General features: G+C 36.4%; 1 protein-coding gene across 1 annotated transcript; it reads left to right on the top strand.

Annotated features, from left to right (window-relative positions):
• LOC131146764 (DDT domain-containing protein DDR4) lies at positions 1–26,979 on the top strand. Its single transcript, XM_058096535.1, has 12 exons — positions 1–693; positions 791–901; positions 8,832–8,918; positions 9,023–9,060; positions 9,142–9,223; positions 9,911–10,017; positions 10,219–10,375; positions 23,415–23,507; positions 23,660–23,783; positions 25,252–25,294; positions 25,445–25,633; positions 25,722–26,979. Exons 1-12 carry the CDS (start codon positions 190–192, stop codon positions 26,455–26,457), a joined length of 2,271 nt encoding a protein of 756 aa, XP_057952518.1. The 5' UTR covers positions 1–189; the 3' UTR covers positions 26,458–26,979.
• The last annotated feature ends 979 nt before the right edge of the window (positions 26,980–27,958 follow it).

Raw genomic sequence — 27,958 nt, 5'->3', positions numbered from 1 at the left:
ACCCATTGCCTCTCTGTCTCTCTCTCTCTCGCCAGAAATTCCCTTCTTTCCTCTCTCTCTCTCTCTCTCTCTCTCTGCATTTGCTGTCGCTTTGGTCCGCCATGCCCTTCTGGTCTCAAACCCCACTCCTGTCCTCCTCCTCTGTCTTCGTCGTCTATTTTCTCCCTCTACAATCTCTCTGCTTCACTAATGCGAACCCATGATCTCCCATGTAACCCTCCCGTAGACAATCCCTCCCCTCCCGATCTCTCCACCATGCCCCAGGAACCCTCCCCGCCGATCCCCGACCCGCGATCTTCCCCTCCCCACCACTCCCAAAACGACACCTCCAATACCCAAAACGACGCCTCCCTCGCCGCCGACACCGTCTCGGCCACCCCCGTCGACGACGCCCCCACCACCACCGCCCCTAATAATAACAGTACTACTGCCGTAACAAGGAAGGAGCGGCCCTCCCGTGCCTGCACGGCCCGCGCCGCGGCTCGGCTCTACGCTGCCGCAGCAGCGGAGGCCGCCGAACGCAGGCCCAAAGCCGCCAGGAAGGAGCGGCGCGACGAGGCGGCACAGGAGCAGCAATGCAGTGGCGGCAGCAAGATCGTGACGCCACTCGTGAGCTCGCCGCCGCCCTCGCAGTTGCCGCGGTGGAGTCTTCGTGCAATGTGGGAGTTCGCTTCCATTCTCAATTTCTTCAATGTGGGTTTTGGGAATTTGAGTCTTTTGTTGTGGGTATTGTGTTTTGGCTTGGTTTTCTCGTGTGGTGAGCTTATGATTTTTGTTTTCTGGGCTGCAGATTTTTAGGCCTCTTTTGAATATTACAGTAGAATTTTCAGCGGAGGAGTTTGAGACTGCGTTGATAACACCAAATGACACTTTAAGTGACATACATATACCCTTATTGAAGGTTGGTGCTTTAATTGAAGTTAAAAGCTTGTGTCTTTAGTATATGTTATATGAAGCTGCTTTGTGAAATCTTGTCATCATTTGGTCAGCATTTTACAAATATTTTTTCTGCTTTTGAAATAAAAATTTGCATGCATTTTACCCCCGAGGAGCTGGTTAAAGTGCTTCCAAAATGCTGACCAACCAGTGCCTTTACTTTTCCCTTATGAGTCTGGCCTCCTTTCATCTTTTGTATTTTGGTGGTGAGTGTTCATCAGCTTAGTTCTTATGATCCTGTGTCTGCTTTCAGGGCATGAATATTTTGAACTAAATGCTTATCCCATTTGCATTTGGGTCATAATAAATGCTAAATAGCATGCTAAGTTTGTAACTTTGCACTTTAAGTGGCTTGATTCCAAGTCTCTTTGTGCAAACTTTTGAAGCAAAAGACTGTTAGGAGGCTCTTGCAATCATAGGTTGCAACTCATTTCTTTAAGAAAAAGTAAACGACATATTTGCCCAAACATATGGATGCACTTTTTAATTTTGTGAATTGGTACTAAAAATGTGCAAGTATAAAAAATTGACTTTGAATATGGAGAAATACTTAAGAGATTGACAATTTATTTATTTTCCTTAAGTATCATATTTCCTAACACTCACTCCTCTATTGTATATTTGTTACGTTACTAAATAAGACAGTTTGAGAATTCATATTTAAGTTAAATTGGACCTTAGGCTAACATCTAATGAATATTGAGCATGTTAGCATTATTCTATAATATTTGACATGATTTTTTATTTCATCATTTTGAAGCCCTTTTATCTTTTAGGTGCTGAACTTATGTCAAAATATGGAGTGTAAGTTGAACTGAGAATAAGTTGATAATTTGATGCTATTGAGTTGTGGATTCCAAATCCAAAGTACCTGATTTGTTGTGCCAAGTATTATAACCTTTTTGTTTTTCACAATTGGGGCATGGATGATTCTATTTCTAGAATGATTGCCGAGTATTGTGAGAAAGCTAGTCATTGTCAATTTTTAGAAGGTTTTCATCTTATGTATTATTTTTACCTTTTACAAGAAACTATTTTGCCAGCAGTTTGTGGTGCTGAGCTGCAGATTTTTATTTTTAGGATTATTTGATTCTTCTTTCTTCTTGGCCACAAGGACAGATCATGGCCCATAGTAGAGTTGTTTCATTGTGAGACATCATGAGTTCAAGACATGGAAGTAGCCTTTTCAATGTGGGAGTATTTGTAAAGAATGTAGTGTAAACAATGGACTACTGACCCACTGAGTAGTACAGAACCTGCATGGCTTCTTTCAGGAAGCCTTCTGTGTTGTGTTTTTTCTTGGTGATAACTGGTTGTTGTGTGTGGTTGATTTAGTGAAGTCAAGATTCCTAAAGTGGATTTTTGGATAGGTGATGTTTTTATGAAGGCAGTTCAATTAAAAGGTCATGAGTCAGGTTTGACATGTTATGGGTAGAATCATGGTTATAATGATATAATGGCTTAAATATGGAATGCTATTGGAATTTAAAGATGTGAAATCTCTAATATTAGAATTGATTGAAATTTAACACATGCTGCCAAAAAGTTTGTTGTAGTTTGAATTTGTCATGGTTTAAAATTAGTATTTTCTAGTTTGAGTGGCAGAAATAAGATTTCGAAACACTGTTATTTTGTGGATATATCCTTGCATGTGATTGATTTTAATTAATTACTGTATCACTCCAATAATTATCCATTGTCTGCAAACTTGTCAGAGCCCTCTTGATGCTCAAATTATTTTCTTATCTATTGTATGCAAGACTTTTCCATACATGGACATCTTACATGTGGTGTTTAACTGAATGGGCTTCTTTTGATAAGATTAAGCTAATTAGCTGTCAATCTGGGTATCCTTGTATAGAGGAAGTTTTGTTGATTGATAGCCATGTTGAGCTAATTTTGCCTAGCTCAGCTTGGTTGAAACCAATATTTTATCAATTGAAAAAAAAATGGTTGTTGTATGCTTTTGAGCTTTGACGGGATGGTTGAGCTTGTGTCAGGCTAGAGTTAGTTGGCACTATTGAATTCATTGGGTAAAAAGTTGGAAGCTCATAATTCATGAACTGTTAAATGGCTGCCCTCGGTTAAATCTGTTATTGACATATAGCCACTTTTTGAGAAAGTTACATTTTAATTTCCATCTCCGATCACCCTCCATGTTGGAGTTTGGTAGGTATGCTTCATTGCCATTCTATCCCCAATGCTGGTTGGACTAGTTTTCAGGATTTATGCGTATAGCAGGGTCTGGGAAGGTGGATAGTAGATGAATTTACCCCCATCTTTGAAAATGTTGATTTCTAGATTTGAGCGTTTGCTTGGGGCATAAGTATTTTGTGCCAAGTTTGCCATTGCAATCCCAATATTTTGCAGTCTGCATTGTATTTAGGGTTGTAGATAGGGTGATCATCTAATGTTATAGTCATGTAGCCTCCTTTCACTTCCCTAATGTGATGGCATGTATCTACTGATTTATATTGCTTGCTGGACCTGTTCTGTTAACAAAATTGAATATAGATAAATGAGAAATGTTTTGTTACTGTCCAGCTTAGAAGTAATTAAGTAGGGCATCAATTAAGAAAACCTAGAAATGTTTTGTTTCTAAAAATGTTTGTACACACACATTTAGGGCCTGGTAATCCAATAGACAAATTACTCAGGTAGTTTCCCCCACCCTGCTTTTCTTTTAGGCTTTTGTTCGTGGTTAGCTATTCCTTGCAATAAGAAGGAATAGAGTGAAAATTTTCGGAATATAGGAAATAGATTTTCCTCATATGTTCATAATTATTTCATTCAATATGCAATAAGAAATGAATAGACATTCTAGTGAACTTTGGGAATATTTATTCCTCGCTTATTCCTTGTTATAGACTTAAAAAGCTTCATATTCTTATTTCTTTTATGGTAACAACATAATTTTTTCTATAACTTATTGCAACTAACCTTCTATAACTAATCATTCGTAGGAGCGGACATTCTGCAAACCAAATGTAGGGTTAATGTTTTTATGTTTTGAATAACTTGTCTTGGTTTGTGGGCCAACACAACACATGTTTAGGTTCCACAATAGCCTGTGATTAGTAGCAGCAGTGGTGATACTCGTAGGAACTGTGGTACCATAACTTGGCCAGTATGATTTGGCTAATGTTTCCCCTTCAATCCAATGGTAGGGGGCCTACAAATGCTCAAATCAAAGTGTCCATGTTAGGGTGCCATGATTTTTTTGGTGGCTGTAGTTTTACAGTTCACTGTATTTTGGGCACTTTTCTGCTTGCTTGGTCTTTAATATTGGATGGTTCTCAACTGTCTTTTGAAACCCTAGGTGAACCTGTAGTTGTATCAGGTCCACTAATGTATAGATTGTTGGTACCTTTTTAGTAGCAGTATAATATATTATGTAATTGTTGATATGTACATTGACATTTCAATTTTCCCATACAAATTTGCATTGTTAGATTTCAATTAGGCTGATCCTTTAATTTTGATAGTTTAAATGATTACAACTGTGAAATTCTTTTAGGATATCTATTGGATTCTCATTTACTTAGTTGGATGATTCTTTATCCCGTTGCGTGGATTGAGAGCAGTTGGGGTAAGAATAGCATGGCAGAAGAATGAATACTGCTAATCTTGTAGGCTATGTTTAATGAATGAATACTACTAATCTTCTCTAATACTATAAAGGGAATTCTCCCTTTGGTGTCTTTTTTCAATTTTCAAAAATATCAAATTTATCCCTATAACTACCAATGATTATTCCAAAATACTCCTTTAAATATCCATAATTATCCCAAAATACCCTAATAATTATGTCGAATTTATCCCTATAACTACTCATAATTATTCCAAAGTACCCATGTAACTATCTACAACTATCCTAAAATACCCTTATACTATTTAATTTTTTGTTATTTTCTTCTATAATTTTTTTAAAAGTTTAGAAAAATAAAGAGTTATGGAGCACACATATAGTTCGTGCCCATGGCTAGTGTAGGTTATGTTTAATGACTTGATTTGTCCATGGTTTCCTTCTACTCTGTTTGGTTGCAAGTTTTTTTAATGTTGCACTGCAGAATGAAAGAAACGGAAAATACAGCCCATGGTTTTCTTCTGCTTTGTCTGTTTGCAAGGTAATCTAATGCTGCATTTGCAGAAGCAAAGAAACCTGAGATGTATTTTCCTGCAGTCTGATGCTACTGTAGAAGGGTTCAAATTCTAGGCAGGAACTTCATGTAGGTTTTGATCTAGGTTTACCATTGCTCCTCCTCCCATGATCTTTGTTTTATGCTATTTCTGGATCATCTATTGCCTAACAATGTCTTTTAGTTTTTGGGGAGAATAATTTCTTTATAATGTAAACTAGTATTTCTTGGATGGGTGATTCTTGACTCTGAGTTATGGATGAAATTTTGGGAAGCCTGGTGGACTTACCAAGCCCTGTACTGTGGCTTCAGTTCTTGGGAGTTCCAAGTAGAGGTGAGTCCTTTAGGAGAAACGAATGTCATTAAAAGGAGTGTAATGAGTTAGTGTTGATTAAAAGTGAGCAGTTGTGTATGCTCCCCGCCTCTCTGTTGTTGCTTCTGTTCTGCTTGATAGAATATATTTGTGTGCCAGTTGTTTATCTTTCAAGCAAAAGGATGAGGGATGAATTGAATATTGAAATAAATTTTGGATTGATCAGACCTTTGCGATGACGAACTTAAGAATGTAAAATTTAAGTTTCAGCCCCTTCTCACAATTAATAATGCTTCAACACTTAAGTGGTTGTAGTATATAAAAGTGGAATGATGTGTGGAACTTATCATAGCATCCTAGTATGGGCTCATGGAACATATGGGACTTGGATTGTTCTATGGATGCAAGACCTGATGTAAGCACACCAAATTGAGACCTGGCCTATGTACAAAGTGCATCTTTTTTAAAATCTTGAGATTGTTTTCTTAATTTTTTTTTTCAATAATTTTGTTATATTTTGATACTTCTCAAGAAATTTTTAAATTATAATGTGAACCACATTTCTTATGTTTGCTTTTGGTTGGAAAGTCATGGATCCACATGAATTTGACATTTTGACCTGACTTGACTTCCCTGATCTCAAATAATTGTTAGATTCTGACTCTGGGGAATTTTGATCATCATATTAGATTTTTTGTTTAGATATAAAAAGGAAGATTTATTAAGAGGGCGAAAAAAAATGCAGAGGATGGACAAGGAATACTCCAAAAACAAAGAACAAAAATTATATAGGTGATTACGTCATCATGTAGCTGCAGTTTTTGGAGCAGTATATTAAGTTCGATGAATGAGTTTTGAGGTTAGATGAGGGAAGGATTAGGCGGCGTTAGAGACGGACTTTTTTTTTTTTGGTGGGGGCGAGGGATTTATCTTCTTTGAGGGGACCCTCCTTGACACAAATGTGTCTTGTCATGGTTATAGCTTGATAGTTGTACAATGCAGAAAAATGATGGGGGGAATTCTCGTGAAAAACCCACTCTTATGGAGACATTCAACTTTGAGAAAGAAAGCCAGTCATTGAGTACATACTTCTAGAATGGCAGCTGGGATGCTGTTTACATGATTGTAGTTGAGAAGTGCCTGAAACTTGTCTTGTTGAAGATATTTTTGCAGAATTATTTGTATTTGGTGGAGGCAGTTCTCACCTCAATCATCCTAACACTATTTATTGTTTATGTTTATTTGAGCTGAATTAGTGTCGTGGGTTGATTAATTTTTATCTGAAACTAGAATTTTCCCAGTTCCTGCGACCTGTTTTAGAAAATTCTAAGTAAATTTTTGTTGCTATAACATTACTTTGCTACATCAGTATGAACTTTTATTTTGATGGTTTGATTTTGTGCTAGAATGTGGTTATTTTCAAGTTGTTTGAAGTTTTGAGATCTAAATTCTTTGGGAACAAGTAATGGAAGATTGTCACAAGTGCGAGAGAGGTGACATGGCAAGGGTAGCTAGGATGCCGTGGTCTAAATCATCTGTACAGCATCTCAAGAATTAGTTTGCTGCTATTCTGTGTGGTATTGTGCATCTAGCATTTTCTATGATTGTGCTTTTGTTGAAGAGGTGGCGATCTTTAATTTCTCCCCTTTTTTTTTTTTAACCTTGTTGGTCCATGTGATTGTCAAATATACCCAAATTAAAGGATATTTTATTTTACAACTATTTGATTGGTTATGTTATAAAGTATTGAATATTTCTAAAACAATGCATACTGAAATTAAGTGCCATTGAAATTAGAATTTTAAGTTGTGTAAATGGTATGAATTTCGAGATAAAATCAGAAATAGGTGTTCTAGGGCATGTATAATGATTAGGGTACTTGTATAGTGTTCTTGTTATTGGGTAACTACTCCCCTGTGGATTCCTTTCAGCATATACATGTGATGCAGGACTATCACTTGTTCACTCTCAATTCAAATTCACCAACAACCTAACTCTACATGGCTTTCTCACACTATTTATAAGGAGCTCTAAAGATATATGAAATTTAAAACAAACTCCTAAATACACAAGCATTACAAACAAGCCCCCAAACACACATAATCCTTTACTAATTAAACTAAACACCCAATAAACTATTAACTAAACCCAACAGTCTTTGATCCAATTCTTTTGAATGAGTCTCCAACAAGGGTCTGCCCATGGTCTGGCTTCTTGTGCTACGTCAATATGTTTACTTGGGAGGGTGCTTTTTGTGTTTGTGCAATATTTTGAATGCTGTGGCTTGAGAGGAATCTGAGGATATTCAAATGGATTAGCGGGCAGCATTATTGTAATTAGCTGATTCTCAGACAATGTTTTATCCTTTTTGTTATTTTTAACTTGTTGGGAAAAAGAGTCGGATTGGGTATGTATAAGGTAAACTAGTTATACGACTGTTGTGAGAGGCAGGAGAAGGGAGTTAGACCCAGATAAACTTGGATAGTTATAGTGAATAAGGATTTACGACTCCACCTTTGGAGGACATTACCTTGGATTGAGCTGAATGGAAGAAGAGGACTCATATAGCAAATTGCACATAATGGGATTCGGGGATTTGTTGTTTGTTGTTGCCACTCCTGCTGCTGCAGTTTGGTGTAATTTATTATATTGCAAGTAGACTTTTTTTCCCTAGTTATCCTTTACCTTTTTATTAGCAAAGTCTTTTTGTTTCATTTGTCGCGATCCCAATAAATTAATTCATTGCTTTTGCATAACTTTTTGTTAACTTGTATGGACTTCTGGTTAGTTAGAAAAAGGGGGTAGTATGCCTAAGTGTGAGGGTGTTGGTGTATAGCAAACTTAGTATATAAGAACATTGCTACAGGTGTTGTTGGTAGTTCTAAAATTTGAATCAAGTTCTGACTAATGAACCAGATTTCAGTGCTTGATTGAACCACTGAACGAGGAAAGTTGTTTGGTCAACATCTGAAGCTGCAAATTTTTCAAGAACATAAAAAATATAGAAAAAAGATGAAAAAAAGAAAATTTCCTATGTTGTTATCTGATTTCTATTTATAGAAGTACGGAAATTATCTTTAGGTTATGTCACACAGTTGTGATTTACTAGTTACTATGTGCTAGGTTAATTAATTATTTTGTGGGGCAGATAAATTGGTATTGAAGGGCTTGTTTTCTATTCAAATCACTGCTTGCTTCTTCTTATCTCATGGACCTTGTAGATCTGAATGCAGAATGGTTTTCAGATCACATCATTCTTGTGTTGTACTGTTGTCAATGATTGCTTTTCAATAAATATTGAAAGATATGTTAAAATTGAATTTGCTATTTACAGTCATGCTGCCCTGGGACTGGGATTTAATATTTTCACAATATACAGTCAGTGTGTTACTGCAGTGGTCTTTGCTCATATCACTTTCAATTAATTAATTTATTTTTTATAGGCAATCCCTCCAATTACCCGAATGGCACTTGGTCGTAATACTTGGGTTACCGTTCTATGCAGAAAATTGAGAGACTGGTGGCATTGGGTAACATGATCACTGTACCTCATGAAACTGGTGTTTGGTTGTGTTGCTTCATGTGTAGTCCCCCCTTGTTTTGGTGCTTCGCTTACATGGGCTTGGTATTGCAGGTTGCGGATGGGGAGATACCTATTGTTGCTTCCCATGGGTGAGTGGCTATGCGTCTTTATTTTATTTGCATGTATGCATATTTTGTGTCTAAATATATTCTGTAACGTCAATTTGTCAGGGCCGAGATTGATGTATATAATACACTGGATCCTGGTGTTCGTGTGGTGATCTTGAAAGCACTATGTGACATTCGTGTTGAGGTATCATTATTTTTGTATAATTTGTCCCACGAATGTTACTCTTAAATTCTACACACCTAGTCTGTTTTATTGGTTGCAGCAATAGGCTAATGTAAACATTTATGCACTTAACCTTAAATTCTTTATCAGAATGTTAAATGCAATGTCTCAACTCTTTTTTTCTTGCATTGTAAACGATACTTGGTTTATAATTTTATGATAAGGATTTGTGTGCAATAAATCTATTTGATTTACAATCAGACATGTAAGGCTGTACTGTTAAACTTTTGTGGCATTTGCTGTCATTAATTGGTTGCAATGCTATATGCTTTTATGAAAAAAATTCATGAATTCAATGCTGCCATTCCATTGTGATCTTATGCTTATTTACTTTTGATTGAATTGTAATATATTCCTTTCCCTTGTGAATGCCTTTCTTTTTATTTTTATTTATTTTTTATTTTCTAGATAGTGCTTTGCCATCTTTTTATTTTATTAAATTTAAAATTATTATAAGTCTGCAACATCTTGTGTCATATAAAAGCTTTTCTCAGAAAAATTTCTTCACAAAGCTTATGTTCAGAGGCAGCATATTGATTTGGAATTGGTTAGCTTTAAATCTAAAAGAAAAAAATTCCTTTCATGCACTTGTTATAATTCAATATTAGTGAAAAGAATTGACTGTCAGTGTCTCTTTTTACCTTGCAGCAAGAAGACATCCGGAACTTTATTGATAACTCAATTAAACATGGTGTTCAACTTTCAGCATTTCGTAAAGAACGTGTTGGGGGTGATTCCCATGGAGTCTCTTATTGGTAATACATCTTGCAATATATACAACTCACAGATTGCATCTCTGTGGTTTGTTTCCTCCAAATCTTTTTCCATGCCAGTTGTAAAAGACTTACCCTGATATTATCCGTCTGGGTTAAGAAGAAGAGTGAATAATTGTTCTGTGGATGGTCTTGGATGGTGTAGTATCAGTTTTTATGTGCCATGTTTTATCGAATGTGCAGGTATGAAGATGACCCAATTATTGGTCATCGATTGTACCGGGAAATTAGAAAAGTTGAGGTGAAGAAGACGAAGACAAAAGGTTCTCAGATCTTTCCTTCTACATCCTACCAGTGGGAAACAGTGGCAACTAATTTTGATGAGTTTCAAGAAGTTTCTGTAAGTTATCTTAATAGCTTTTTGTGTGTGGGGTGTGTGTGTGTTTTTATTTTTGTTTTTGTTTTTGTTTTTATTTTTATTTTTTAAAACTCTGTTTAATACTTATATATTTTTCAATTTTCAGTTTTTTATTCTAGTACAATCTGTGCTGTCGTATTAATGATTTCTCTTAATTACTGATTTATTGTTTTTAATTGGATTAAAAAAGCACAACTTGTGATGGCTGGATGGAATTTAAAGGGAAGAAATTTATTTGGTGTGATCTTGGGTCTGTCCAGTGTTGGTGGAGGAATTATTGTCGATTTTCTTTGAGAAGTTTGGTAGAAGGAAGGAGAGGATGACAGTATGGAAGTGTGGTATTTTTTGCGGTGCTCTGGGAATTATGGTTGGAGCATAATGCACGTATTTTTTCAGCAAGAAAATTAAATTGGCAAATGGTTTGGGAGAGGATTCATTACCTGGCATCTGAATGGTGTGTTGGGTTCGGTTGCCTTAAGGCAGTTAGTTTTTTGGATATTCTGTGAGACTGGAAGAATCTTCTGCTCTGAATTTTATTTATTATTTTTTTCCAGGATTTTGTTTTATTAGTTTGTTTTTTCCAGAACTTTGTTGGGAAAGGTCTTTTTCTCCTTTTTGTAAATTCTCCTCTATAAATGAAATCTCTTCATTTGCAACAAAAAAATGATAGATCTTGATTAATATTCATGCAAAGGCTTTAAACCAAAATTTTTGATTGATATATCACTATATTGTATATGCCATAACATTATGTCTAATTCAATGATTGCTTAAATGTGTCAAAATAAAATTTGGAAACTTGTACAATCTGTCTGGGATACTGATTAGGTCAATGTATACAGTAAACATGCCAACATCATAGTTCTTGAAAATTTCTTTCTTTTTTCCTACATATTTCTCCCATTGAGAATCGATGTTGGTTCTTAAAAAGGCCTACGCTAATATATAATGAAATATATTATCTGTTGGATACCAAAAAAACTGAAATATAATTTTGTTACTGGGAAAATTTAATTATTTGATAGAACAAGATTGCAAAAAATATTACTCCTTACATTTTGTTGTAGTATAAAAATAACAGGAGTTTTGTTGTTTACTATCCAGTTGAAATGGAATTGATAGTTCTATTTTATTTATTTATTATTATTATTATTATTATTATTTTTAAAAAACAGCAATGATATTTTAAGCCCCTGATAGTGGTGTTGCAGATGACATTTTTATGTGGAATGTCTAGTTTATAGATGGTGGCGGGTAGTGGTTTGTGATTGATATGGTTTGGAATTTGGACTGCTTAGTAGGTTATTGTCATTGAAATGTCTAGTGGGGGTATGGATATTGCAATGTGATGGTAGAGCTGTGGCTGGACAAGGTAGAGCTAGGGTTTTGCAGGAGCCTTTTTGATTGAAAGTTTCTTGGCTAGTAGGAAATTTTGAATGGGAAAGTAAATCTTTCTTAAATGTTGAGAGGGATGTGGGATCTTGCACACACACACATGGTGGAAAAATGCAGCAAGTGGGAGTCGAGGGAAAATTGGAAATATGACATCAAATGAAGTGTTGTAAGAATGTTAGACTTTAATATCTCCTTTAGTAGGATCTATATAGCAAAATTAAATCATACAGATGTGTTTAACTCACAAACTCCGCCTGTGATGCACTTAAATGTCCTAATTTTTTCACACACAGCCGGTCCCAAGCCCGGGTTAAGGAGGAGGGTTGCATTAGGTAGCTGACAGCCAGCGTAAAATTTGTCAGATCACTATGATATGAATCCTTACCGAATATTTGCTGGGGCGTCCCCTACGAGCGACGCGTTGCACTTGAACCACCCGGGTGTAGCGAAAATTGGGCGAGGGTGGGCTAGGTCGTCGCCCCGAAGCGACGCGCCGTGTCGGCGCCCGGATACGGTGTCAAATATGCGAGGGTTCCTGCATCATTCTGGACGTGGGCAGGTAAAGACGTTAGTTCAGGAAACTAGGATTAGATTAGCAACTTGGAATATAGGGACACTTACGGGTAAAAGCATGGAAATTGTGGATGCAATGATTAGAAGAAGAATTAATATAATTTGCCTTCAAGAAACTAAGTGGGTGGGGGAGAAAGCTAGAGAAATCGATAAATCAGGTTTTAAACTTTGGTACACTGGAAAAGAAAAACATAAGAATGGAGTAGGCATTCTTATAGACAAAAACTTAAAAGATAGCGTTGTGGATGTAACTAGAGTAAGGGATAGAATTATAAAAATCAAAATGGTGTTAGGACAAGAGATAGTAAATATCATTAGTGCTTATGCTCCTCAAGTTGGCTTAGCAGAAAATTTTAAGAGATAATTTTGGGAAGATATGGATATTATTATACAAGGCATATCAGGAACTGAGAAAATATTTATAGGAGGAGATTTGACACGTTGGAAGAGATAATAAAAATTATGAAACGATACATAGAGGATATGGATATGGAGACAAAAATGAGTCTGGGGAGATGATCTTAGACTTTGCTATGTCATATGATTTTAGTATAATGAATACTTGCTTTAAGAAGAGAGAAGAATACTTAATAACCTTTAAAAGTGGACAAAATAGAAGTCAAATAGATTTTTTTTAACTAGGAGGGTAGATCGTGTATCATGTAAGGATTGTAAAGTTATTCTAGGTGAAAGTCTAACCACACAACATAGAGTCTTAGTGTTAGATATATGCATTAAAAAATGGAAGAAAAAGGATAAAATAAACCTTGGTAGGAGAACTAGATGGTGGAACCTAAAAGGAGAAAATATAATAAAATTTAAAGATAAAATGATCAAAGATGGGGATTGGACCTTAGAGGATGGGATAGATTCAAATACTCTTTGGAATAGATTAGCTAGCTCTATTAAAAAGATAGCAAAAGAGATTTTAGGCGAATCAAGGGGAAGATTCTCAAATAGCAAAGAAAGTTGGTGGTGGGATAAAGATGTACAAAAAATCATAAAGAAAAAAAGAATTTGGTATAAAACGTGGCAAAAATGTAGAAACAGCTATAACTTTGAAAAATATAAGGAGGCAAGAAAAGATGCAAAAAGGGCCGTTAGTGAAGCTAAATATAGATCATTTAATAGTTTGTATGATAGATTAGGTACAAAAGAAGGGGAAAGAGATATATTTAAATTTGCTAAAGCTAGAGAAAGGAAGAACAAGGACTTAGGAAATGTAAAATGTATAAAAAGTGAGGATGATATTGTCTTGGTTAAGGACGAAGATATTAAAGAAAGATGGCGAAGTTACTTTAGTAAGTTGTTTAATGAAAACCAAATAGAAGGCTTAAATTTAGAATTGTCAAATGAGGAAAAGACTAAAAATATAAGATTTATTCAAAAAATTAGAGTTAACGAAGTTAAGTTTGCACTAAAAAAGATGAAAAATGGGAAAGCTATGAGACCAGATGACATCCCAATTGAAGTTTGGAAATGCTTGGGTGATAACGGAATTATATGGTTAACTAATTTATTTAATACAATTGTAAAAACTAAGAAAATGCCAGATGAATGGAGGAAAAGCACTTTAATACCTATATACAAAAATAAAGGAGATATTAAAAATTGTAATAACTATCGTGGAATTAAACTTATGAGTCATATGATGAAACTATGGGAAAGAATAGTTGAACAAAGATTAAGGTTGGAAACGAAGATCTCAGAAAATCAATTTGGTTTTATGCCTGGGAGATCTACCATAGAAGCTATTTATCTTTTAAGAAGATTAATGGAAAAGTTTAGGGAAAAGAAGAGGGACTTGCATATGATATTTATTGACCTTGAGAAAGCATATGATAGGATACCTAGGGAAGTTCTATGGTGGGTTTTAGAAAAAAAGGGTGTATGTTGTAGGTATACCGATGTCATTAAGGATATGTACGATGGAGTAATGACTAGTGTAAAGACTATAGATGGAGAAACTAGAGAATTTCCAATTACCATAGGTGTACATCATGGATCTGCTTTGAGTCCTTATCTTTTTGCTTTAGTGATGGACCAATTGACTAAGAGTATTCAAAAGGAGGTTCCATGGTGTATGTTGTTTGCAGATGATATTGTATTAATTGACGAAACTAGGGATGGAGTAGAGGTTGAGTTAGAATTATGGAGAGAAGCTTTGGAATCTAGAGGCTTTAAGATAAGTAGAAATAAAACTGAATATATGAAATGTGATTTTAGTAATGATTGGAGGAATATTGGAGACAAAGTTAAACTTGATGATGAAGAAATAAATAGCACTTGTAGATTTCGATACCTTGGATCTATTATGCAAGCTGAAGGAGAAATTGAAGATGATGTAATGCATAGAGTTAAAGCAGGTTGGGTAAAATGGAGTAGAATACCCTTAAAATTGAAAGGGAAATTTTATAGGACAGCTATAAGACCAGCTATGCTATATGGATCAGAATGTTGGGCGACGAAGAAACATAATATCCAAAAAGTAAAAGTTGCCGAGATGAGGATGCTTAGATGGATGAGTGGTATAACATTGAAAGATAAATTAAGGAATGAACATATTCGTGGTAAGTTAGGTGTAGCTCCTATAGAAGATAAGATAAGGGAAGGACGACTCAGATGGTATGGACACTTGCAACGTAGGCCTTATAGTGCACCTGTGAGGAAGAGTGACTTAGTTACTGTGGGGGGCAGTAGAAGGGGTAGGGGTAGACCTAAAATAACTTGGGAGGAGATAATAAGTAAGGATTTAATATCTTTGGATCTATCAAAAGAAATGGTCCATGATCGCATAAATTGGAGGAAAAAGATTCATATAGCCGACCCCACTTAGTGGGACTAAGGCTTGGTTTTGAATCTATCAAAAGAAATGGTCCATGATCGCATAAATTGGAGGAAAAGGATTCATATAGCCAACCCCACTTAATGGGACTAAGGCTTGGTTTTGTTGTTGTTGTTGTAGATGTGTTTAACTCACACTTACATATATATGTTAATATTTATGAATGACATTCTTGTAAATATTAGATGTTCTATGTGTGCTTGCCTCTGTGCACTTTTGCCTGCTTTGTATCACAAACTCATTTTTTTCCCACTGTAATATGTATCTCATACATGTGTTTTGTATTTTGTTCAGCAATTTTTTTTTTTGACTCAGAATAGTTCCGAGTCTTTTTAGCAAATTTCAGAGGCGTCATTTGGACATATTTATGTTGTATTACAAATTTGCCACTTGTGGATAAATGATGCCACATTGCTGGTGCTGTCATCACTAATTCCATATGCCCAGGACAACCATTGCACCTCTTCCTCCACCACCATTGCCATGACTGATCCTTTGATCTTCCTTGCTGTGCTGCTGATGCCATTACTACTATTTGTAAGTTCTAACAATGCATACATGAACATATTACCACCTCCAATGAGCCTCGGCACTTCCACCATCACTATAAATGCTAACAATTTCTAAGATCAGTGCAACTACCACCAACTGCTAGTATGGCCGCTTTTGCTATTTTTTTCACCTCCCTGAGAATAGCACAGTGCAAGTGTTACCTACCATTGCCACTATTTGACAACATTCTACTGCCACTGCCTGCCTCCACCATCATCACCTTTATGGTATCTTTGTCACCATTGCTTCCATTGCTCTGCTGTGTCAACATTATGATAAAACTGCATCCCTAACTACAACTTTTTGTGGCTGCTATCATCTCCACCCCATCCCTATTCTCACCTCTACAATGATTCTACCACGACTTCACCACTAGCGCTGCCACCCATTGCCAGGATTACTATACCCACAGTCATCATTGTCATCTTGACACTACCATCATTTTCATTTTTTAAAAAATTGAAAATTCTTAATGTGGTTATTAAAATATGATTTCAAATTTACCAAATGTCTTGTTTATATCAAGATATGATTTCACACTTACCAAACATATGTGAGTTACATGACATGTGGCTGGATACAATTGTCTAGTGCTTTTTGATAAACTCTATTCATTTAAGATGCTTTTTCCCAAGTGCTACCTGAAAGAAAGTATGAAATGAGATATTGGAGTTTAGGGAAGATGATATTCATAACCATTCTGGTATGGGCATGCTTTAGTTTTAAGTAACCATTTCATAACCATTCTGGTATGGGGAAGCTTTAGTTTTAAGTAACCAATGCTCTACCAACCAGTGGTTTGCTTTTGATATTGATTGTAAACATGGGGCTTAAAATGATCTTTTACTTTTTGAATTCATGTCAGTTCATGTTTAAGGTGAGCACGTGGAGATTTGTAAGTTTTTTTCAATGAACAGAAGTTCATATTATCCTTTTAACTATAGTTATAATTTCCAAAAAAGATGACTATTGTAATAGCCAGTCATTGAATTTCTTTGATAATGGATAAAATTATGATTTATGTGGAATTTAGCAAAACAGGCATGTGAGTTCTCGAAATTTCAGGTTTTAGGTTTTTTTGGGCTCTTGCCTAAGAGGCATGTAGTGACAAAGCCCATAAGATAATCGCCTAAAAATATATGCACTTTTTTTGGTAAACAAAGAATTTTATCAGAGAGGAGTACAACTAGAAAAAAGAAGGAAAACAGGGGGGATATATGCACATAAGGCGATAAAAACTTGTTAGGTCTCAGTTTCTAGAGCATGACATTGGTATGGATTTTTTCCCAGATTGCTGTCCACAAAAAGCTTTAACCTTAGAAGGGGCTTCAAATAGAAGAGTGAGGGGCAAAAGGAGTATTAGGAGCTTGAGTCAAATGAGAAAAGAAGGATTTACAAGAAAATTCCCCAGAAGAATCTTAGCCTCAAACTTTTCTGTCACTCCTCAGTTGGAGCTGAAAAGAATGAAGCACCTTGAGCAAAGGGCAAGCTCATTGATTTCTCTTGCATTAAGGTTCCTTGCAAAGTGAAAATCCCAGAACAGTCCACTCTCTTGCAAGCAAAAGAAAGGTGAGATAGGGAATCATGAAAAGAAGGTAAACAATGGAGATGTGGGTATTTATTAGCCAAAGGGGGGCTCCCCTAACCAAAGATCCTCCTAGAAACATATTCTCTCCTCATTACCAGAATAAAGAGTGATTAATCTGAGACACAGATTTCCGCATTGGTAATGTTAATCCCAAATTTAGCATCCCACCTATTTGGGACAGGTCCAAATTTACAGTGAATTACCCTGTGCCAAAGAGAGGTTCTAAAGGGAAGTGCCACAACAACTTCCTGGCCAAGGAAATGTTTTTGGACACCATATTATCTAGAATCAGACCTCCCTTCCCTTTGGATCTACTCAGAGTCGCCCAACTAAAGATTATCTCAATCATGCTCAGTGACTCTCAACCAGAAGAAATCCCTCGTCAACTTCTCTAACCTTGGAGTCCCTCACAGGAATTTTGAAGAAGAATGTGTAGCACAGGACTACAGGGGTACAGAGAAATGACCTTTTTTTGTGAATATAATGAAGGTACATGTGAGGCATACTGTTGAAATGGGCAGTTCCTCTTCTTGTCACGAAGTCAAGAGATGTAACCAAGGAGAAATTAGGGACCAGTTGGTGGACTTGCCAGCCTTCTATTGCCCATTCTAAAAAGCTTCAGATAGAGTAATCATTATCCAGGCTTATATAGTTTAGTTTTTCTGGATAGTTCTAATAGAGCTCCAGATGGAGTAATCAGTATAACAAAATTTACTGTAGCACGTTGGTCTGAGCATTCTGAATTCAATGTGTGTTGAGGATCTATTAATATATTTCTTTTTTTTTTTTTGATAAAAAAAAATATAAGTATTGAGGAGAATGAGTGTTGTATATTTTTTGTTGCAAACTTGCAGCAGGTCAATTTTTCCAATTTGAATCCCCCAAAAGGCTTTTATATATTTAAGACGAGCAGTTTCTTGAATCAACTGATTCAGAATTGGATGTACAGTCAGGTGGATTTAGCTTTTTTTGAGACATAGTATAATTTAGATTTGCACTTAATAACATGCATGCCATTTAAGTTTTAAAATGAAGCTTTTTATCAGGAACCTATGTCTGTGATTGCTATAAGTTTCCTATTATATGTCTGGGCAAGCTTATTGCCTAGATTATAATGATATCTTGGAAAGTAATACTACTTGAAAGCAGCTAGGATGTTTGTTATTTTATGGTACTAATGAGAGAAGGTTGGTACTTGGTGAGAATGTACTAGTTTAGCTTTACTATGAGGCTGCAGAAATTAATTTATGAAAACAAACTGCATAATGATGGCTATGATTTGTTTGATCAATGTATCTCATGAAGAAATTCATTATTTTGTCGATGTTAGATGTTACTAAAGAAGTCCCTACTATTTTCGTCTTCTGGAAGTATATGAATTTATTGTATATGTTTGAGGCTGTTTTTTCCTTATTTTTGTATTAATTATCATCATTTATACGTATAATGCTTTTCTTTGTATTGTGTACAAGAAGCTTTACTTTTTCCTTGTGGTCACTATGAGTTTAGTTTCATGACTTGTCATAGATTTGTCCCATTTTTTGCCTGAGAACTATGGCATTTTATTACAAATCATAATTAGGTCATGGAGAATAAGTGAAAATATCATTCTCTTAATTTTTGAAGCTTGTACAGACTGCAGACTCTTGGTATTTCTTGGTCTGTAGCAAGCACTTGGATCGCAGATGCAAGTTTATTGTTCAGGTGTATGTACAGTCTTTATGCTTTTTTTGGACAAGAAAAAAAATATATTAGCAGAGAACAAGAAAAAGTACAATGAGAGGAGAAGAGACGTCCTCCTAAGATCAGAAGGTAAATATTGCAATAAAGCTGCCCTCCAAATCACTTTGAAGGTCTGATGATATCCTTTAAGAACATCCAAAAGAATGGGCCCAGAAAGAAAGCCAAAAAACCTACTCTATTCCATAACAAATGAGGAGAGATTGTATGATCCTTGGACATTCTTGTATTCCTCTCAATCCAAAGGGTCCACAGAATAGCAAAAACTGCACACTCCATAATGCTCTATGTTCATTGATGAATTTAATTTTTTAGAGTCAAGTGACTTCTAAGCCACTTCATGTATGATGCTGGCAGTACTTCCTCATGCCAATCAAGAATTCCTATACATCATTTCAGACAATGAAAGAGATTTTAATTTTATTTATTCCTATTTTCAGTAATTTTATTTTAGGAAAAAATAATTGTATTAATTTTGGGAAAATAGGTCTTCAGTTCAATCATTTTTATTTGGATCACGAGCAAATTTTTAGAAGGCCCATTTGAGTTGATTTTTTATTTTGGGGAAGTAGGTTCGCGCTTTTATCATTTGTTTTTATTTTATTTTCAGTATATTTTATTAATTATTTTTTGGGCTTGCCTCAAGATGAGAGCATGGTTTAAAATGCCAAATCCCCAAAGGGTCAGTGTATTATATTCTAAGGCTTATGCATTTGTACAAAAGGCACACCTTTTGTGCCTTTTGAGTTGAGGATTATGCATTTTAGGTGTGTAATCTGAAGTTAGATTTGGCTAGGAAATTTTAACCGCATGGGTATATGAAAAGGAATGTTCTAATATGAGTATCTCTAAAACTCTTGAATTCAACCTTCACAAAATAATTGAGTTTTGTCTTAGATCATGAAGACAATTTGAACTTTGTAATATTATAACTATCTCTTGGCATTATTTACTTAATGAATTCAAGTTAGCATTCTGAGAATGGCTGACAATTAGTTTACAAATTATATTTTATTTTTAAAATGTTGGAAAACTGGAGAATGAGGTTGCTTTTTTAGCATTTTTGTGATTCTTTTAAACATTGAAAATGAAAAAAGCGAAGTATTTCAACAACTAAACAGTAAATTAACCTTTAAGAATTTTGAGCCAGCCTTTTGTGCTGGGTGTGTGTCCTGCCCTAATTGCTATTAGAGTCGCTGCTGCAGTCGTGCTGCCACTGCACCACCAACCTTTTTTGCAGTCATCCCCTTTGCTAACAAAATTCCAAACCTTAACTTGAACCTCAAATCAAAGCCAACCTCGTTGTCGCTTGTAGCAACAAGTTCTTCTGAGAAATGTTGAATAAGACGCAACTTTTTTACTTATAAGTGCTTGGAACCAATATTAAAATTTAAGCTCAAATTACGTCAAACTTATTTAATCTAAACTTTCATTTAGTTCTTATTCTGTTTCATGTACTTCACTATTAATTTAAGCCAACTTTGCTATTCCCCTCATTGCAATGCTTCCCTAATCTGCCGCACAGTCTGATTTTTCTTCTGTTGTGCCCCCCCAGCTTCCTTGTTCCTTGCTTGATTGCTCACAGCTAGGGTTTGTTTGCATGTATGCTTAGAGAATCTTGCCACAGACCACTCTTCACTCATGGTGTCACTCCTTGCTCACAATGCTGCTACTTGTTCAGTGATGTCCCTGTGGCAAAGCACTTGGCAATCATACTTCCAGTGACGCCTGACACATGTCTGGTTTCAAGATTATACATGCCTCACCCTCTTTAATGTTCCTGTGTCCCACCTGTGTCAGGAAAATATTCTTAATCCAACAGCCCCAAATTACAGATGACACCAAAATCCAGTTAAACTCTTCTTGATGGCACATAAGCCTCTTTGAAAGCAAAACATCAGCAGAATCCTTATGATTCTCGTTGTAGACTTACAGGCACCAGCATCAGTGCACAATTTTGAGATGATCATCACCATGCTCTGCAGTGTTTTCCATCATCTGGCGATAGTGGTCTATCCTTGACTTGCAGCATTTGCCAATTGTGTCGTGTTCCCTAATGCAGCTTCATCCTCTTGCTTTGTTTTGAATTTTAAAGTAAAGCACAAGTGTTATAAATTTGTTCCAGCCCAATCTGACGTTAACACAGTACCCCTTGACCCACCCATTTTGACCTCCACATGTCAAACCCAAGCCCCTCTTCTGTTTATTTTAGAGTGCATGTGCCAGAGAAAAAGTGGTTACAACTGTACCAAGAGATATCACTGACCTAAAGGATTGGAGAGACCATATGCAGGACATGATAGAGAGATTGAACATGAGCCATGCTGTAGTAAGAAGGCAATTGTGTAGCTAAACTAGAAATTTACTTTGACCTGAAAACAGACCGAGTGCAATCACGGATCTGAGCAAAAAATTAAACATCATCATGCGCAGATTAGATATATCAGTGAGAGAAAAGGACGCAGGTACTTTTTGCCATAATCACAGCTAACCACACTCTAGAGACTGTTCTGAGTACCTGAATATGGTATAATAATCAACTTTCTTGAATTTGATGGGCTATGGGAGTATGCTGACTTGGATGATTGGTTCAATCAGTTAGAAAATGTTTTTCTGCAGGGGCATTAGGGCTGAAAACAAGGTAAATCTAGAGATTACCTGTCTTAAAGGACATGCTTCTACTTGGTGAAACAATGTTAAGTCTCAATGAAGGAATCTCATGAAGGGAACTGATGATGGATTGAAATAGGTTGAAAGAGTTGATGGTTCATAAATTTGTGCCTGTTGATTATGCTAGAGAAATATATTCTAGTCTATAGTCCCTCTTCTATCATGCGAATGATGTCTAAACATACATTTCTGGTTTCCACAAACTTGTTTCGAGATGCCAGTTTGTGTCGAGTAAGCAGCAGTGGCTGGTTATCTTGTATATTGGTGGATTACACTGAGATCTGAATAAAATTAAACCAGAACTTTACTCAATTGCTCTGGTGACATCATTTTCTTGCGATGTTGAGAAGGAGATCACATTCTTAAAGGACATCTGGATGGGGTGGGTGGATCATCTTGTGCCCCAATTGTTACTACACCTCCAGCTTAGACCAGGTTTGTGGAGCTGAAGAAGACTGGAAAAACAACTGGGTGGAATGTTATGAATATGGAGAGAGGGTCATTCGTATAGGCAATGCCAAGATATAACAAATGTGGCAGAGGAGGAACTAGAACAGAGTGAGAGTGATTGCCCATAAGAGGCATTCGAACCTGCAAGTAGTGTGGAGTCAGATGTTGATGAAGAACCAATTTTGTATGAACAATTATCCGATAGGCTCAATGAAACCCAGCCTGAGAATGTCTTCCAAACCTAATGAATTCTTTCATCATGGCTGTGTAGTTACCTATGAGGGAGGTTATTAGATTTTGCACACAATTGTAGATACTGGAGCTAAACTCAATTTAATTTCTCATCGTGTTGTTGGCTAGCCATGAGGACAACTATTTTGGGCACATTAGATGCAGATGTATGGTTATTGGACTAGAGATGGGGACTGTTTCTCCCAATGTTGACATGAACTTAATGCTTGGTGGGATTCTGTTTTAGTTCCATTGCTACATTTGTGTCTTGCAGGCTTGCGATGGATTGTCAGAGGCAATAGAAATTTCTGTATCTCATGATTTATGATGTTCATGAGAATTCTATGAGGGTCAAGGTTGGTTCATTGTGCCATGTGTTGTATTCTTAGTTCTTGTCTCCAATACAGGAGCTTGTCTTGAGTGTTGGTTTGAGTTATTCCTGTTCACCAAGTCCTTCTGCAAGCTGGATTTGAGGCCAAACTTTGTTATGGTGGGAGAGAATTAAGTTGGATTTGCTTCCTCATGGAGAAAGGGCCCAACCAAGAAGCCCCATGCATTGTTTTTGAAATTTTATAGATTAGATTTTCTTTATTTATTTTCAATATTTTAATGTTAGGGAAAAATATTTGTATTGATCTGGGGAAAATAGGCTCAAGGGTTTTTATTTATTTATTTATCTTTTTTTATGTTGGGATGTAATCAATTAACATTCTTGTGCTTGTATTGGAGAACTTGGGAATTTTGAACTTAGGTTTTTACCCTATGGTGTGAGGACACGTGTGCCCTTGCTCACAGACCCTTGAAATGGAAAAACTTTTTGTGTACCTTCGTTTGATGAAGAAATTGGTTTTCTTCTAAATTATTATGGCATTAAAGAGTTTTAAGAACTCCAAATTGTCACCATGTAAAGATGTGACGCTGATTTTCTCTGCCTGTCTTCTGCATTTTGAAATTTGTTGTCCATCTGCTGCTCACAGGAGAAGCTTTTCTCAAGTAAGAATAGGACAGAGGTTTCACTTGGGAAGAAGTTAAAGATTGACATGCTTCCTGAGATTGAAAAGGTCCACAAGGTATTGAAGCTGTTTTTTAATTACTAATTTGCATACTTGGGTTCACATTTCTTGACCATGATACACTTCGAAAATAAACTATTTTTTATTGTTGCCAAGCAGTCTTTCGCTTTAAATAATACCTGACTTTTTTTTAAATGTTGAATGTGCAGAGGAAAGAGAGGTTACTGAAAAAGCAACATAGACAAGCTCTCCTTCTAGATAATTTCTTGAGTGTGGATGGGCTTGCTCCAGGACGATCGCTGCGTGATAGGAAACCTGTTACCTATACTTTTGGTTAGAGCTATAAAGTTAATCTTTTTTATTTTATGTTAATTTTTTTGCTCCTTAAAAATTAAGTGATTTGTGTGATTAAGAAACCATGTAAATTGAAAAAATTCAACTGATCATATGCATTAAATATTATGTAAGGTTTAAACCAAATGAAAATTGTTTTGTTCTGTATTGTTGCCTTCTTTGTTCTCATAAAAAAGAACATGATAAACTCAGCCTTATTTTTGTCCACCTAATGAGGATTTTTTTTTTCTAGTAATAAATTGCACCCACAAGTTGAAGATTACCTAAAATAATATGCCCCTCTGCCTGTTTATTTATGAAATGTGCACACATGGAGACAATCCCTTGTTTTCAGCTGTTCTTTCTTCTTCCATAGTATTCCTCCTACATTGTGATCACTGTTGGGATACTAAAGTGATCAGATTGTGTACCAAGGCTGCAAACGAGCTGAGCCTAGCCGAGCTCACATTGAGCTTTAATGTACTTGCTCAAGCTTGTTTATTATGAAAATGAACGAGCTCATAAGCCCTTACTAAGCTGACCTACCAAGATGCTTGCTAATGGTTTGATTCTTTTGGAACCTCTCATTTTGAGAGACTAGAAGTTTTGTTAGACAAAAAGGTGAAAATGGGCTCTTAGTAGTCTTGTCTTAAGAGGTTTTTTGGCACTACCAAGCTAGCCTATTGGCCTCGAGGATTAGCCTTATAACTAATTTAAGGTTATGGAGTTTGAGCTAAATAATCCTATGCACAAATAGTACCTACTTTTAAGCTCATTACAATCTATCAAACCTAATTCAACCTTATTAAATTAGTCCATAAATGATTCTAATTCAAGCCTATTAAACAAGCGCAATCAATCCTATAATTGAGCCACTTATGAGCCAAAACGTGTGAGCCCATTTATGTTCAGGCTTGGCTCGTTTATTAAACAAGCTGCATATAAGGGCTTGAGAATTGCTCGTTTATATAATGAACGAGTCTGAATGAGCTCTTACTGAACCAAGCTTCCAAACTGCTCGTGAACAGCTTGGTTTGTTTGCAGCCCTAATTGCGGTACCCATTCTTGATGCTCTTTCTTCTATCTCACGGCCTCATCTTATGGGAATTCCCGGATGCCAGTATTATAAAAAGACAGTTAAGGGAATGATATTTCATTGAAAATTGTATGACACACTTGGGATTGATTTTACTGGCAGTGGAAGGGGAAAGGGTAGACCCAGTAAAACTTGGACTAAGGTACTTAGATAAAGTTGAATGATGAAAAAAGATTCACATGGCGCCCTCAAATGGTGGACTTTAAGGCACTGTTGTTGTATTGTTATATAAATTAAACTTATATTTGGTTCTCATGCGGACTGCCTTTACACTTTAATCCGGTAAATGATACTCTTGTTGATGACCATACATTAATACTCATGTGATGATGCATATTTTGATATTTGTTGTTGAATTGAATGATTTTGCAGATGATTATGACCGGTCAATTAATGAGGCTATCAAGATTACCAAGTATGGATCTCTTTAGCCTCATGTTGTTGATACTTCTAATGTTACAGACCCTGCTTATTTTTTTTGAGTGGAATTTTGTCAACTTACACTTGTATTATAGGGTTTACTGGTTTAATTATCCTTGTGGGCTCTTTATTTAATTTAAATCAGACGGAAACAGCCATCTCCAGAACCCAATGCCCGAAGAGAAGTTGTGCCAAAACCTGAGGCTTCTTCAAATGGGAAATGGGGTGACCCTGCGCATAACTTTGAGCATCTCTCCTTTAGTGCCCCATCTCCCAAGTCTCCTGATTATGATGACGTTGATGAAGAGAATAAATCTGAACAATTGGATCGTGGGTATAGCTCGCTTCTCTAATCTATTTCTGAAATCCCTTTTGTGCCTTAAACTGATAAGTATATTTATTGATGACTTGTTGCTTGACAGCACACGGCGAAGACAGAGGCCTCAACGTTATTCAGCTAAAGAGTTTGTTGAAGCAGTTTCAGATAATGAAGCAGACTTTGACAGTGACGATGAGATAGTTGGTGAGGCTGTATATGATGAGGAATACTTAAAGAGACGCAAACAGAGGAGGAAGCTGTCCAGCAGCTCTGAAGGAGATGAGGAGTACCGTTGGGATGAAGAAAATGCCGAAGATGAGGAGGAGGAAGAAGAAGATTCCTTGAGTGCTAGTGAGGATAGTGATGAACCCCAAAGATTTAAGAAATTACCGGGCCGCACTAGGAGGGAAACTAAATTAAGGTCTGTTGATGAGCTCCAGTCAGGTCTAAGACGTAGTAAGAGGGCCACCAGGAACCGCGTTAATTATCGACAATATGAGTTGTCAGAATCGGAGACTGAGTCGACGAAACTTGACAAATCAAATGCATCGGATGGGCAGTCAGATGAAAGTGATAATGTGTTGTATTCCATGGAAAGCCAAGGTTCTGATGCCAATGATGATGACCATGAAACTAAAGTTGGTCAGCCTGCCGAAGATTACCCCGAGACAGCAGAGGAGCAAAACCAGCCATCTGAGAAATTAAATGGCCCGGATCAAAACGAAGTTGAGGGGGTACGTAAAAGGCGTTTTCTTGACCTAAATGAACTTGCCCCAGGTTCTGGATTTGATGATGGTCCCAACCCAATAACGAGAGATGACAATACAGATGACTTCTAAAGCTTCCTTCTTTGCCTGATAGCCATCGGTTGTAGTTTTCTCAGAAGTCAATAGTGTACGATAGTAAATTTTATAAATTTTGTGATAAGCCCGGGGAGAAAGTTACAGTTAGACAGTTCTTCCTTGTGGGGTTACAATCATGCTGCAATTCATTCATGTTTTCCAGCAGGGTGCGACATGATGCTGATAGAATTATGTAGATTGGTAGTCATTTTTTAGTCACGCCACATTCAAAGGAACCTATGACAAATGAGTGGGAATTTCTTCAGGGTTCATTAGTCTTCTTAGGTCAATGTACAATAACTTTCAACCAATATATTGTATAACCAAAATATTTGGCTTTTAGATGTTCCAGCGCTGTTGTTCTATTATTCTTGTTCGTGACAGAGGTCTGCCTCGAAAAAATTGTATGGGCAGGTCGGGGTGCGGTGATTAAAATGATGGGAATTTAGTTCAATTCTCTTCTTGTAACGGAGCCGTATCGTCCTAAGAAAGGTAATCTATTTTGTTTCCTTGGTTTAACATTATTGCAGGGTCTATGAACCTATATGCACATTTACTGTCATGTCCTGCCTTTTATTTTTTACGGCCTTCATTTTTGCTACCCCCTTGCTCTCTGAAATCTGGGAATTGTGTTTGGTATTTGGTATTTGTTTCCTAGAATTTTCCATCGGGAACTTGGGCATGAGGATGCCCAGAACACGTGCCCTTGTAATCTCAGTCTTTTCCATCAGCCATTAAATTGCTTGAAACATCCACTGTGTTTTGGGATTTAGATTGTTTCTTCACAAGCACTTTGAGTCTCTCCTAATCGCTGCAACAAATCTCAACATGCTTCTGCACAACAATTTATTCATATTTTTCCCCATCATTTTGTTTGCTTCTCAATACAATTGACGAAATTCAACTGCTCTGAAGACACTCTGATTCTCAGGTGGCATTGGGTTATTTATCCTACAAAATTGTTAGAAATGTGACGTTTATGTTTGTTTCCACACTGGCACTGGAAGTGGCAGGGTGACGATTCGAAATTAATAAAAAAAATAAAAATTTAGAAAAATTGTAAAATTTTTAATTCCGCATATACGCTGTTACCATTTCGCGTTTACATTATCTCCCCTTTATTTTTCAAGCTTTGGCTCCTCTTTTGTCGAACGGGGATGACACATTTTTGGTGTCTAAGATAATAAGAAAGACACAGAAATATCCCTTATGGTTAGTTTATTAAGTGAAAGAGACGGCACATAACTATCATCCTGAACGCATAAGATGTGTTTTCTTTGCCCAACGAAATTTAGTTTGTTGAAATCTTTATTTTTTGTTTTTGGATGATAAAGAGTTCAGGTAAAAGGACAACAATCCACGCTAAATGGGCTTTTGGTTCAGGTCATCCAAGCAAATGTGTGGGAATGTGACTTCTGAAATTTTACATGCCCACGTTTGGCAACATGCAGCAATTTAATGTAATCCCAAAACATCAAAATTCAAAACCCACCACCTT

This window comes from Malania oleifera, chromosome 13 (genome assembly GCF_029873635.1).
Source record: "Malania oleifera isolate guangnan ecotype guangnan chromosome 13, ASM2987363v1, whole genome shotgun sequence".
NCBI lineage: Eukaryota > Viridiplantae > Streptophyta > Magnoliopsida > Santalales > Ximeniaceae > Malania > Malania oleifera.
The sequence above is the reverse complement of the archived record's forward strand: the minus strand, read 5'-3'. Positions and strand labels throughout refer to the sequence as shown.